Below are 14,000 nucleotides of genomic sequence, written 5' to 3' on the forward strand. Positions count from 1 at the left end.
AAGCAATATGTCTGAGTCCAATCTTTCTCTGATTCACTCAGCTTTTTATGAAGTTGCCAAATTAATCTTTCTAAAATATCACTTAAATGAATAGAAACCAGTCATCTTTCTTGTTTTGTTTTCTCTCTCTCTCTTTTTTTCTTTCTTTATAATCTTATCTACTCTCAGCCTAGTTCCTGAACCTGTCCCAATCTGGCCCCTTCCCATTATCTTACCATCTTTCCAACTATGCTCCAGTATGAAACTTCTGATCCAATCAGGGCATCTCTATCCACCCTCCAACTATCAGTGTTATTCATATCACCTTGTCTTTGAAAATTTGGTGGTTCAAAATTAAAATTCTTACACTATTATTCTTCACTAATTTTTACTGTTTTTTAACGTTTTAACATTCAACGTTCAGCTTAAACATTACCTCCTACTTGGAAATTCCAGCTACAGTTCTTCTTTTCCCATAATTTCTTCAATACTTAACTGCCTTACAAAGTTAGCTACCTAATATATACTTAACATACATTCACTGAAAGCCTACTGAATGTCAGTTTTGGAAACTCATAAGTTAGCATTATTTATATATATATATATATATTCATAATATTTTATATATAGTAGCAGGTTGTTGCACCTATATAAGGCTTATCTACCTACCTCTAAGTTCATCACCTTTTAAAATGACTGACTGCCATCCCTTGCCTAATGTGAAACCCTAGCTGATTAACATGGAGGAATGAATCATCCAAGTGGAGATGATGGTGAAGAAGTGGATTAGTCCACTTCTTATCAGATTGGCTGCACAAAAGATTCCCCTGGGAAGATTTAAAAATCTTGATACCTGGGTCCCAGCCCCAGAGATTCTGATTTAGTTAATTACAGGGGAGGCCTGGACATCAGCATTTTCAAAAGCTTCCCAAATAATTCTAGTATGTATTAAAGCTTGAGAATCCTTAGATTAGCCAGAAAGAGTTTTCGGTAAGGGATAATCTTGGTGGTAAACAACAAAATATGTTTTGGTATTCTTTTTTTTCCAGCTCTCATGGCCCGAGTTTCATTGTCAAGACAAGATTGCAATGACTCCCTTTGCACTCCTCATTTTCAAGAAGCCTGTCTACGTAGTGTTCACTGGCTGCACAGCTATCCACACGTGGTTTGCCAGACCACTTAATACCACCACCAAGCCACACTGAGCTAGCCCACCCTCTTCAGGAAGACGACTAAATGCAGATTCAGCTCGCCCACAACCTGCTTGTAAGGGTCCAGGGTTATTCATTAATAGCAAGGGGAGTTATTGCTACTGGTAGTAGAGACTGACTTTATAAATTACAATGAATAAATCTATACTGACATCCATATGACATTTCAGTTATTTGTAACCCTTTGTGATACCATTTAGTAAAACACTCAGTGAGGCAACCACAGCAATTATTGTCTACATTTGAAAGATGGGGAAAGTGAGGCTGAAAGTGGTTAAGAAATTTAGCTCAAGATGAGAAGACAGATATCTTAACCAAACATCGATGTTCTTCTAACTTCAGAAGTAAGCCTCCTTCCTAATATCACCTGCCATGTGGTAGAGCAGGAGTAGAAAGAAATACAAACATTTCATTGTTCCTATCTTGAGGAAGGTTAAATTTAAATAGGAAGACAATATACATATATGAAATTGCCTTAACTATGATAAAAGAGACGCACGCACACATATATGATACTTGAAGAGAGATTCTATCTTCACTCAGGTCTAAAATATCAGAGTTCTAGATTTTGAATACAATGATTTCTCCTCTTTATATATGTTTCAAGAATTTGTTTGTTTGTTTGCATGTAGAACAAAATTCTAACTCACAAAAAAAAAAAAAGGAAAAAGAAAGACCAGACTTACATGTCTGACAGAGACAGGAGAAACCCCAAGAGTATGGCCCCGGAAATCCTTATAGCTCAGTAATGAACTTACTCCTGAAGTCCACCTTTCACTCAAAGATTAGACAGACCCATAAAACAAAGCAAGACTAAATGGGCACAGCAGCCCAGGGGTAAGGATGAGAAGGCAGGAGGGAACAGCAACCCAAGGTTGAAAAGAGGAGAGTGTTGACGTGTCATGGGGTTGGCAACCGAGGTCACAAAACAATATGTGTATTAATTGTTTAATGAAAACTAGTTTGCTCTGTAAACCTTCATCTAATGTACAATTAAAAAAAAAGAATTTGCTTTTCTATTAGTTTTATAATAAATGCTATCATAAGGCTACTCAAATAATTTTTGCAGATTATTTAAGAAATACAGGGAAATCTTCTAGTGGGATATTCCAGGGTAAAAATATTGTCACCACTCTTACTGAGAACTTCTTAAGATCTGTCATGCAGTATAGGTTTAAGAGAGACAATACATATTTTAAGTGATAAAGACAATTCAAACAACACTAAGCTTAACCATACTCAGTACAGTAATAACAAAGTTAAATAGATAATTCCACGTACAATTTTGCCAGATTACAGTAAGTATAACTATGAATGTTATAAAACTTCAAAAGAAAAATAAAGAACTATTCTTTATTAGAAATCTGAAAATGGTTATGTGCAATATTAAAACTACTATCATCTACTCGTGGAAAATACAAAAGGTGGTGCTACCTTTCATCATTTAAAAACAACTTAATAAGAAAACAGTACCTCCTAATAGATTTTAGTTCCCCAAATAAATATCATTTAATAAGACAGCCATGTACAGATGCTGGAGGGAGCTTTAAAGGAGGTCACTGTTTTTTAAATGCCACTTTTCCTGTAATTTCTTATATCATCTTTCATATCAAAAATTACAGTTCTATGGTAGGATAAGATACTACATTTTAAAATGTCCAATGATTAATACCCTTGTTTTACCCTATACACATTCCCCTTAATCTCCTTTCCCCTCACCTCTCTGAAAATCAACTCAGATCCTCATTTATCAATAAAATATGGGTGATGAGGTCACAGGAAAATTGGGTAAAGCCAGAGAGGCTAGGGATATTCCACAACAAAGAGCTGAGCAAGAAGGGGATAAAATGAGATGATATGAGAGCCGTGAGTGCAGAATTGGAAGGGACTAAGGACTCTGTGACAGAGGGACTAAGGACTAAAGACTTTGTTGTCAGTAAAGGGACACCTCTCACACCTGGCAGGCATCTGAAGTGTATGGGAGGTACTGAAGAGTGAGAGAAACAGGAAAAAAAGAATTTCAAAGGCAGTAAAACTTTCATTATTTTGTATACTGTAGCAAGGCTTCCTTGAATTTAACACTGTACATAAAAAAGAGCCATGAGGCAGTTGAGTTTTATACAGGTTACACACAGGCATCATTCTGATGCATACTTTTTCTGTAACAAGAAATAGATAATATTGAGGAAACTGAAAATGCCCGTTAGAAGAGTAACCACTGTAAGAGATGCTAAATTAACATCTTTGCAAATTTCTTACGCTAAAACTCCTGGGACAGTCTGCCAAGGAATATGTCAGTTATTATATTAAATCTACAAAACACAATTTCATATATTAGACACCACTCAGACTTTCATAAAAGTAGGCGGAGTATAACATAAATATTCATTGAATTTCTGAATCTTATATTTGAACAATCCAGCTGTAAAAGGATGCTATCTGCCCATGGTTCAGGTCAACATGCTGCCTGTATAAAAACAACCAACGCAAATATTTTCTGGATTGAATCATTTCAGATATCATTTATTCCATTGGTTTTGCATAAAAGCAAAGTATGTGTGCATATAAAACGATAAGACTAAAGCAAATCTTTTCCCATCCAGTAGACAGTAAGCCCATGGTGGCTCTTTGGAAAATAACTTGTCTACCCCTATAGATGATAGAGAAAATCAAATTTTATTTAAAAAACTTCAAGATAAATTAAAATAGTAACTCCCATAGAATGTATGAAACCTAATTTGCAAGGAAAGAAATGAAACCTAAAAGGTTGTTGAGGAAACCACATGGGAAAACTTGTCATCATTAAAAGACAAATATTCTCAAAAAGAGACCTAGTGACAACTCAAAACACTATCCACTATGGATAAGTTTACTCTCTTGATTGTGGGGATCAATTCAACCCGAAAAAAAAAAAAACTATCCAAGTTAAAAGATGCACAATGACAAACAAGTGTCCATCTTCCATTCAGAAGGAATACCAGTTTTCAAACTGGTATTTGAAACTTGGAAGCACTTGAAAACCTGGAAGATTGCATGTTGTCCAAACACGTATACAAATATACTCCCACCACTTGATCAAATTTCATCTTTACAGGAAATATAAAAAATTTAACATTTTAATTTAAAGTAACAACTTAAATTAGTATAATAGAAATAAAATTAATTTGAGGGAGGAAGATGGTAGCTTGAGAAATGGTGGATGTTGGTGTGGAAGGAGGGTTGTTATTTCCAGCTGTGAAATGAAAAAAGTGATATGTTTGTAAGAAGAAGGAGAATAGACTATTCATTAATCTATTCATTCCTGTATTCAACAAATATTTATTGAAGTCTTATAAGTCCTAGGCATTGTGAATCAATGATTAGCAAAAGAGACATGGTTCTGGTCTCTACCTTCATTGACTTAAAGTGTGGTGGAGAAGAGAGTTATCAATCAAGTCAACTTGCAAATATTTAATTATTCTGTGAAAAGTGACAAAGAAAAGAACCTTGAAAATGTATGCCAGGAGTAGCGGGGAAATTTTCTCTAGAAAGTTGTTCTTTGAGTTAGGATGTGAAGAATAAGGCATCCTTAACTCTTTGAGAGGGAACAGCATGTGCAAAGACCCTGGGGCAGAAAAACACATGGTGTTTTTGAATAGCTGGGACAGGAAATGGCCCATGCAAGAGATATTTACCAGCTAAAATCTATGCAAGTTTATGATACATTGTATTTGGAAGGAGAGAAAAGTAACAACAATGACACCGAGATTACTACAACGTGTAAATGATACAACCACTTTGGAAAATGATATGGTGCTTCCTCTGAAAGCTAGAAATAGACATACCATATGATCCAGCAATCCCACTCCTAGGAATATATCCTAGAGAAATAAGAGTCGTCACTCGAATAGACATATGCACACTTATGTTCATGGCAGCATTGTTCTTAATAGCAAAACGATGGAAACAACCTAGACGCCCAGCAACAGATGAATGGATAAACAAACTATGGTACATACACACAATGGAGTATTATGCAATGAGAAAGAACAACAATGAATCTGTGAAGCATCTCATAACATGGATGAAACTGGAGGACATTATGCTGAGTGAAATAAGTCAATCACAAAAGGACAAATATTGTATGAGACCGCTATTGTAAAAACCCATGAAAAAGTTCACACACAAAATGTAACAATCTTTGTTGGTTACCAGGGATGGGAGGGGTGGGGGGTAAATGCTAAATAGGCAAGAGATAAGTGGTATCTTGGGTGAAGGGTGAGACAGTACACAATACAGGGGAAACCAGCACAACTTGTACAAGGAAAGGTCATGGAAGCTCCATAGACACATCCAAACTCCCCGAGGGACTGAATTGCTGGGTGGAGAGCTGTGGGAACCATGGTCTCGGGGAACATCTAGCTCAACTGGCATAACACAGTTTATAAAGACAAGGTTCTACATTCTGTCTTGGTGAGTAGCGTCTGGGTCTTAAAAGCCTGTGAGCAGCCATCTAAGATACTCCACTGGTCCCATCCCTTCAGGAGCAAAGGAGAATGAAGAGAACAGGCTACAAGGAAAAGATTAGTCCAAAGGACTAATGGGCCACAGCTACAAAGGCCTCCACCAGACTGAGTCCAGTACAGCTAGATGGTGCCCCGCTACCACCACTGACTGCTCAGACCAGGATCACAACAGAGGGCTCTGGACAGAACTGGAGAAGGATGTAGAACAATCTTCTAACTCACAAAAAAAAGATCAGATTTGCTGGCCTAAAGGAGACTGGAGAAACCCTGAAAGTATGGCCCCCAGACACCCTTTTAGCTCAGTGGTGAAGTCATTTCCGAGGTTCACCGTTCAACCGGGGAGTGGACAGCCCCATAAAACCAAATGGGACTAATGAGGCACAGCAGTCCAGGGACAAGGGCCAGAAGGCAGAAGGGGACAGGAAAGCTGGTGACAGGGAACCCAAGTTTGAGTAAGGACAGTGTTGATGTGTTGTGAGGTTGTTAACCATTGTCACAGGGCAACATGTGTACTAACGGTTAAATGAGAAACTATTTTCTTCTGTAAGCCTTCATCTAAAGCATACACACACACACACAAAAGATTACTACACCATGCAACTGCATAAATACACACGTCTTTCGCTGAGACAGGAAATGCAGGAGGGAGGCCAAGCAGGGGGATAGGTGCCTTTGTTCTGATTCTTTGGAGTCTATAACTTTCAACTGAAGATGCTGAATAAGCAGATTAGATAGATAAATAGATATAGATAGACAGACAGACAGACAGATACACAGATGATATAAAGGGATGGATGGATGGATGGATGGTGAATGGACAGGCAAACAGATGACAGATAGCTAGACAGACAGATTTGTGAGGAAATCTGTGGACTGAAAATATAAATATAAAATATAAATTTGAGAATCATACAAAGCAACAATAATTTTATTGCAATACTTTACTTCCCTTCATCCTTAAATCCTGGGTTTTCGATGACTCTGTAAGAATGAAGTTTTCCCAGCCAATCCTCCCTAAACCCTAAGTTTGACAAAAGAGTCCGTTTTCATCTACCAAAGGAAAACAACCTGAAGATTTCTGAAGTAGCAGCAGACATGGAGTGTTTCTAGCAGTCCTACACAGCCACAGCAAAAATTTTTCTATTTGTCCATGCATGTAATTCCAGCAAACATTAAAAATGACAAGTGTAGACAGAAAGAAAAAAAAGAATATTTCTCTGAGCAATATGCACTGGTTCTGGAGAAAAATCTATCTGTTCACAACAATATAAAATCCTCTTGAACAGTATCGTTCTCCCTACCTTGTTTGCGCACATCCTCTACAGCAGCAATCAATTCTTCTTTGAGATCTTGGCTCTCCTTAGCAATCTGTTCACCCTTCTCCAGGAAGTTCTGAGTGGCCTGCTCTACAGAAGCAGCTAGTACATGGGCTTTCTTAGACCTCCCTTTCTTTTTACCAGACGGGCCTTTGTTGCTTGTGTTGACAAGGGTCGTCACCTTAAACATAAAAAAAAAAAAAAAAAACTTGTAAAAATACTCCACACAACTTTCTAGAAATAATGTTATCATTTTATAATTTTTAACAATGTCCAGTTAATGAAATCACGAGTGCATATCACATAGTCTCATCTCAAGGATTCACCTGCAAATAAAGAGCTGTTCAAACCTTATCTAGGAGAAAAAGAAGAAAAGAAAGTTGATGCATAAGTAGCGAAGGCAGAGTTGCTAGTAGCTCCAAGTTTCCAGTTCACTCTAGGTTGTATCTGCACAGATTGACAAGTAGACTGTCCCTTGGAGCAGTTAGTCTCAGGCAAGAAAAGCAAGGCAAATGTGAAACTGCTGCTGGCATTGAGTTAAACCAGTTGCAGTTTAGTGAACTCGAACTTCCAACCATTCCTTAACAGCCAAGCATGTTAACCATTTGCACCACCTAGGGACTCTCAAGTCAGACTATGGCAGGGTTTTATACTAAAGCTTCCACAGTATTTTGTGTCGCTGCTACAATCCAGCAGTCACTCAGTAACTTTAACCAATCCAGTTGCCATCAAGTTAACTCCGATTCACAGTCAACCCATGTGCGTCACAGTAGAACTGTGCCGCATAAGGTTTTCAATGGCTGATTTTTGGAAGTAGATTGGCAGGTCTTTCTTCTGAGGAGTGTCTGGGTAGACTCAAACCTCCAACGCTTTGGTGAGCAGCCGAGTGCATTAACCGTTTGCACCTCCTAGGGACTCCTGAGCACTAAGCTAGCAGAACCAATGGCCAGTCCTGAGTCCTGTATGTCAGGGCAGAGATACATGAGCAGTTAATAAATAATGAGCCACCAATACCCACTGTCTATGTGTCACTTACCAAGGAATTTTGAAGGATTTGTCTATTTCTGATTTCAGCCTATACTGACAAAATGGTAAATTTGATCTGAGTGGACCAAATGATTCAGACTCAATGTTTAGTTAGCCAACTAAATTTTCCAGAATCAAAATTAGATTTGAATTTATTATCACTCATTTTCTAACTGTTACAACCTGGGCACACACTTCTCAATTGCCAAACTTCCTTTAGCCCTATATATATGAGCTATTTAATTATCTAACAAAGATTTTAGTTTCTTTTAAATGACTTATCTCCTACAGACTTCTGAATGTTTATTTTCTATCAGACAGAAGTTTGGGAGGGAAATGAATGGAACTATTTCATATTCTGCTCAGCAAAAGTTGCTGGTCATCGTTACCTCTGTAACTTTTATTAGCTTCTCAAGATGTTGGCTCTGTGGTTTACTTCCCTGATGTTTGTCCTGGTCAGCAGACTAAAGATTTTATTGGAGGTCATCAAGAAAGCCCCACAGAAAGGTTCCAAATGTTGTAGCTTCCCAGGGCTAGCAAAGCGATTCTTCAAAGTCACAATAAATGTCCTGTCAGTTTGTAAGGCAAGAGCTAACACCAGAAGGAAAAAGCAATGAATAAATGTGAGCTAAGAGGATGAATACAAGTAGAAACAGCACATACACTTAAGAAGTAGTTAGTGCAGTGCTGGGGGCCATCATATTCAGCTCTCTTTTGATTGCTAAATAATTAGATACAGACAATTAATGAAAGACTCTGTAAGGACATTTAAGTACAAATGCCAGACAAAAAAAGGAAAAAGGAAAATCATTAAGAATAAGAATGTCACATAATGGTGATTTTTCATAAAATATGTATGCAGTGAGGAACACATTGTAGCCTTTTCAGTTCCACCCACATTCAGGTAATCATTAGAATGAACACAGCCTGTCACCAAGATTTCCTTTCTGAAGTACAAGAGTGTTCTCCTTAATGAGGACTTACTCTAACACATTAACACACCACTCTTCCAGAAACCTCAACTCCTCAGAACAGCCAATACCTGGAAACAAGAATATGAACCCCCTGAGCAAACACAGCAAACATCTCAAAAATCTCAACTTAGGTTAGGTACTTTCTTTATCAGAGGAAAATGCCCCCTACTTTCACTGAGCTCTGATTTATTATCCTACATAATTCTAATAAGTTTTGTGACCTCATTTCTTAGCCTTCTCAAACTAGAAAGACTAGAGGTTAAGAGGGAACTATTAACTTCAGGTACGCTGACAGTTGAAGGAAGTGAAATCTGACAGTGACTCTACTGGAATTGCTGAAGGACTATATTGTGAGTGCATTTTTGTAGAGGCAAACACATGTCTATTTTTCAGTTATCTCATGGTGTGAGTTCAGATAATGCTCATAAGAACAAGCCTGGTATAAAACCTCACTTAAGTGGAAGAAAATAAACATGGAACTTTACCAGGAAGTTGCTAAGAAACATGTGATTACTTCAAAATGAAGCAAATAAATCCAATTCTCTTTTAGTAAATGCTCTCATTTGCTTACGGGTAGGAGAGCATGGAGGAAAGAGAGAATAGAAGGAAAGTGATGGATCTCCATAAACTCTCATGTCTTCATCAGTTTACAATATAAAAAACAATTGCCAGCTCTCACCATTGCAATTCAGTGCTTTATTGATGGGCAAAGTCAATAAATAAGACCAAAAAAAAAACATATAAGATATATAAATCTTGGAAAAGTAAACACTAAATTATGTCATTACTTAAAGAGGATATGACTGTACCAAGAAAATGCAAAATAAATTTAAAAAGTACTAGAACTAATAAGAGAGAAGAACAAGGAGGCCAAATACTCGATACACAAAACAAAATTTAATAAAACAGCAGAAAGCAATGAAAAATGTAGCATAAAATATCCCATGTACAATAACCATAAAGTAATAGTATCAGAGACAACAACACAAAATGAAGAATATTGTATGGAGAAAATGATAAAATTTTACTTAAAGATCTAAAAGAATGACCTGAAATGAGAAAGACATACCATGTTCATGGATGAGAAAACTCAAGATTATAGGATGCCATTTCTGTTCAAGTTATTCTAAAATTGGCTTTCCAAAGAGTTATATACTAAGTTGGCAAGAAAGCCTTTCTCTCAGCTCAGTTCTCTTCCCATTATATTATCACAAAGTTAATAAGCTTTTGGTAAATTAGAGGAAGATTATTTAGTGTTCATATGCAAGGCTCATGCTGCTCACCTTCTGGCCAATGTATCAAATGATAGGGATGGAAATAAAAGTAGTTTAGATTCAATGGCACGTGAAAAGGTGGGGTCTATCTTTTTAACAGTAAATTACTCTCGGGAATTTTCTGTCTAGCTCTTGCTACATAAACTCCTTGATTCAGTCTCACTTTCTATTAATAGTTTACACATTGTCTTACCACCCTATGAGATTCAATGGCACAAGACACCATTGCAAATTTTCCTTTTCTCTCACTTGCGGCTGTCATTTTCACCTTGATGTAATACTATTCTATTCTTCTTGCTCTATGCAGGTATTTACACTTAAATATGTGAAAGTTAAAATTCACTTCTTCAGTTCCACCTTGATATTTTACAGATGAGGAAATTAGGCTTAGAGAGGCACCAGAGGTAGAACAAACAAATTCACATTATTCAAGAGAAATTACAGGCTAGACTACTCCTGTGCTCTCTACCAAACCTTCAGAACTCAACCATCTCTTCTTGCTTTACTTTCTAAGTGAATGAGAGGCTGTATGGGTAAAAGAATCATAAAATTATTTAATCTTGACATAAATCTTACTACATTTCTTATTTGTATTCTAATAGCTATCTTTTCACTCAAAGAATTAAATGAATTACGTATTGAGAATCTATTTTGTAACGTTAGTTAAAAATGTCTTTTGCAACATTAGTTAAATGTTAATCATCCATTTTATGCTAACTTCCTGCAATGCTCTATAACATCTAACGTGTTTAAGCATCTTAAACCCATTGCCATCGAGTTGATTCTGACTCATAGAGACCCTATGGGACAGAGTAGAATTGCCCCACAGGGTTTCCAAGGAGTAGCTGGTGGATTTGAACTGCTGACCTTTTGGTTAGCTCCAAATTCAAGCATCTTAGGCTGAACAAATATACCAAGACTTTGTGTTCAAAAAAAACAACATTGCAGTCGAGTCAATTTGACTCATAGCGACCCTACAGGACAGAACAGAACTGCCTCATTGGGTTTCTGAGTCTGTAATCTTTACGGAAGCAGACTGCCACATCTTTCTCCAGCAGAATGGCTGGTGGGTTTGAACCTTTATGAGTTAGCAGCTGAGTACTTAACCACTGTGCCACCAGGGCTCCTTTTTGTGTTATAGGAATAAAAAAGAAGGACAACGTTATTTCAAAAATATTGTAACTAAACAGATGGTAGAGTTTAGGTTCTTATGTAACAAAGGTATTCTGTGGGTAAAACAGAGAAAAAAAATACGGAATGTATTGCTCATTTGTGAAGAACCAAGACCTACTAAAGATCAAGAATCAGAGGGTTTTTAGTGAAGAAAACTACTATATAGACCCAGAGCTCCATCTGCCACCACTCAAGTAAATTAGGGAGAATCAAAATTATAAATTCTAACCAATGATGCAGTTATCTTCTTTGTGAAAACATAACTGAATCCATGACTGGTTGCCTTAAGCAGCAGGAAGTCATTCTGATAAAAAAAGCAATAGCCACAGAGGTGACCCAGTTCTAGAGTAACAGGTTATCTGTGCATAAGTTTTGATATTCATACTGGAATTAGGTCTCTGGTAGGAGATACTTAGAGATGTTAAGAAATTGGTGCAGCTTGTTGGAAGTTTAAGAAATGTTCCCACTCCCACCTCCCCCCTCCCTCGTGGAGCTCCTTGATTGGCTCTTGTGTCTCCTCCTATCCCAACCGAGGAGACTCTACTCCCCACTCTCAACCTTCACCCAAACCAAAAGTCATTCAAGATATATACAATCTCCTTTGTTCTGTAACAATTTATGAGCCCGATTTTTTGTGTGAAGCAGAAAAAGAAACAGAAACCACAAAGTTCCAGCTTTATAACTAAAGAGTAGCTCTTACATTCAAAGCATAATTGCTATAAGAGAGAGACTAGGAGTCATAGCATGAATACTGCACATGCAGAAATGGACGTGAGGTTTTCAGAGGTGATAAGGAGATCAGCTGTGCTTCAAAGAAGGCTATTAACGATCCACGTGGGAAATAAGGTTCAATACATGCGGTGGAACAAAATTTTGAAAGGCAGTGGAAGCTAAGGAGTTTAAATTTTGTTAGTCACTGCCAATTTTTCTTTAAAGAGAAGCATATGTTTCAAGGGTCCATTTTCTCTCTCCATTCATTCTCAGCCCACAGACATTGTGTTTGTATTCCCACACCTCCTGCAGCAAAGCTCTTTGAAACTGATCTCTCACTAAGCTACTTAATAAGTTGCCAAAATCAAATCGTTTTTATCTTGTCATACCAATCTGCCACATTTAGCACTATTGACTCAACCTCACTTTCTTCTGAAAATGTCTGTTGGCTAATTCTCTTAACAATAATCTTTTTTTCTCCAAACTTTATAACGTTAAAAAGGACATGCATTATCTACCGCCAAAGGTATTTCTCTCCATACCATCTTTATTTCCCTCCCTCTTACCCCAAGGAACAGGTACTGCCATAATCACAACCTTCAACTGAACTCCTGATCATATTCCAACTCCCCCAGAACCTTGTTTCTTTAGCTGTGCCAACTTGCCTGTAAATCTTTAAGTTCTCCCTCTTTGCTGGTTCTTCAACCTCAGCCTACAAAGATATTCAAATTTCTCTAGTCTTTTCCTCCAATTTTTCCTAAACCTTTGTACTTCTCATCAGAGAAGAGAAGAAATTCTGCAGCTCACAGACAGGAACATAAGTGATCAAGGGTACTAAAACCTCAGTATAATGAGGGTCCCAGTGAACTCTGGCCAATGGAAGAACTCTGCAATAACCAGTAAATGAGCACCCTTGTTTCCAGACATGCTGATGGTGTGATCGAAGTATAAAACTGTGAGGTCCAGGCTTATACAGACTGCTCATCATCTAATGTTACTGCACAAAGGCAGTAATGCAGTGGCAATTAATATTTCATTCTCTTCAATTTCTTTCAATGTGTTTTATCTTAAGACCACTTGCCTATCTGACCATGTCTCTTCTACTACTTTAATTAGCTCCCTGCATATATGATCTAAATGCTCAATTGATATGGACTACTATTTCTCCAAAACAAAAATAAGCAAAAGTGAGCGAATCATGGCAATTTTCTGTAACATCTTCCAGGAATCAACAAGAGTGCAGTTTGTCTAAACTGTACCCATGGGGCAGTCAATTGAAAAATTTTAGCAACAGCAGCACTGGCGCAGACCTCCAGATCCCTGGACCCTGTCCCTCGCCACCTCCTGGCCCTGTCTCACTAAAGGCTGCAACCTGAGCAGCACCAGTGCAGACCTCCGGACCCCTGAACCTCGACTGAGCTGCCCTTAGGCCCATCCTGTTGAGCATCATGCCCCAGACTGGCACTAGGGTAAATCCCTGGATCCACAGACCCACCTCATGCTCCTCCCTGGCCCTGCCCAGCTGAGTACTGTTCCCCAGAGAGGCACCAGCACAGACGTCCGGACCCTGCTGTGCGCTGTCCCTGCCCGGTTAAGTGATGCACCCCTGTGTGGTACAGTTTCAGACCCCTGGACTCCCAAACCTTGCCTTGCGCCACACCCAGGCACCACCCAGCCAAGCACAACACCCCCAAGCAAGACCAGTGCAGACCTCCGGATTCCACCCCATGCCATTCACCCAGCCCCACCCCACTGAACGCCAAGCCCCAGTGCGGGAGTGGTACAGACCTCCAAACCTTCGCCCCCCCCACCTCTGTCAGGTTGCCCTCAG

General features: G+C 38.3%; 1 protein-coding gene across 6 annotated transcripts in view; it reads right to left on the reverse strand.

The window, feature by feature from the left end:
- CTNNA2 (catenin alpha 2) overlaps positions 1 to 14,000 on the reverse strand; it is a 1,267,087-nt gene that overhangs the window by 1,007,889 nt on the left and 245,198 nt on the right. For all 6 annotated transcript variants that reach the window (XM_004369147.1, XM_004369146.1, XM_012555844.1 and 3 more), the window contains one exon: positions 6,997 to 7,192. In XM_004369147.1, the coding sequence (XP_004369204.1) occupies positions 6,997 to 7,192 (196 nt within the window). The remainder of the gene's footprint in view (positions 1 to 6,996; positions 7,193 to 14,000) is intronic.

The sequence above is a fragment of the Trichechus manatus genome, unplaced genomic scaffold (genome assembly GCF_000243295.1).
Source record: "Trichechus manatus latirostris isolate Lorelei unplaced genomic scaffold, TriManLat1.0 scaffold00004, whole genome shotgun sequence".
In the NCBI taxonomy this organism is placed as follows: Eukaryota; Metazoa; Chordata; class Mammalia; order Sirenia; family Trichechidae; genus Trichechus; species Trichechus manatus.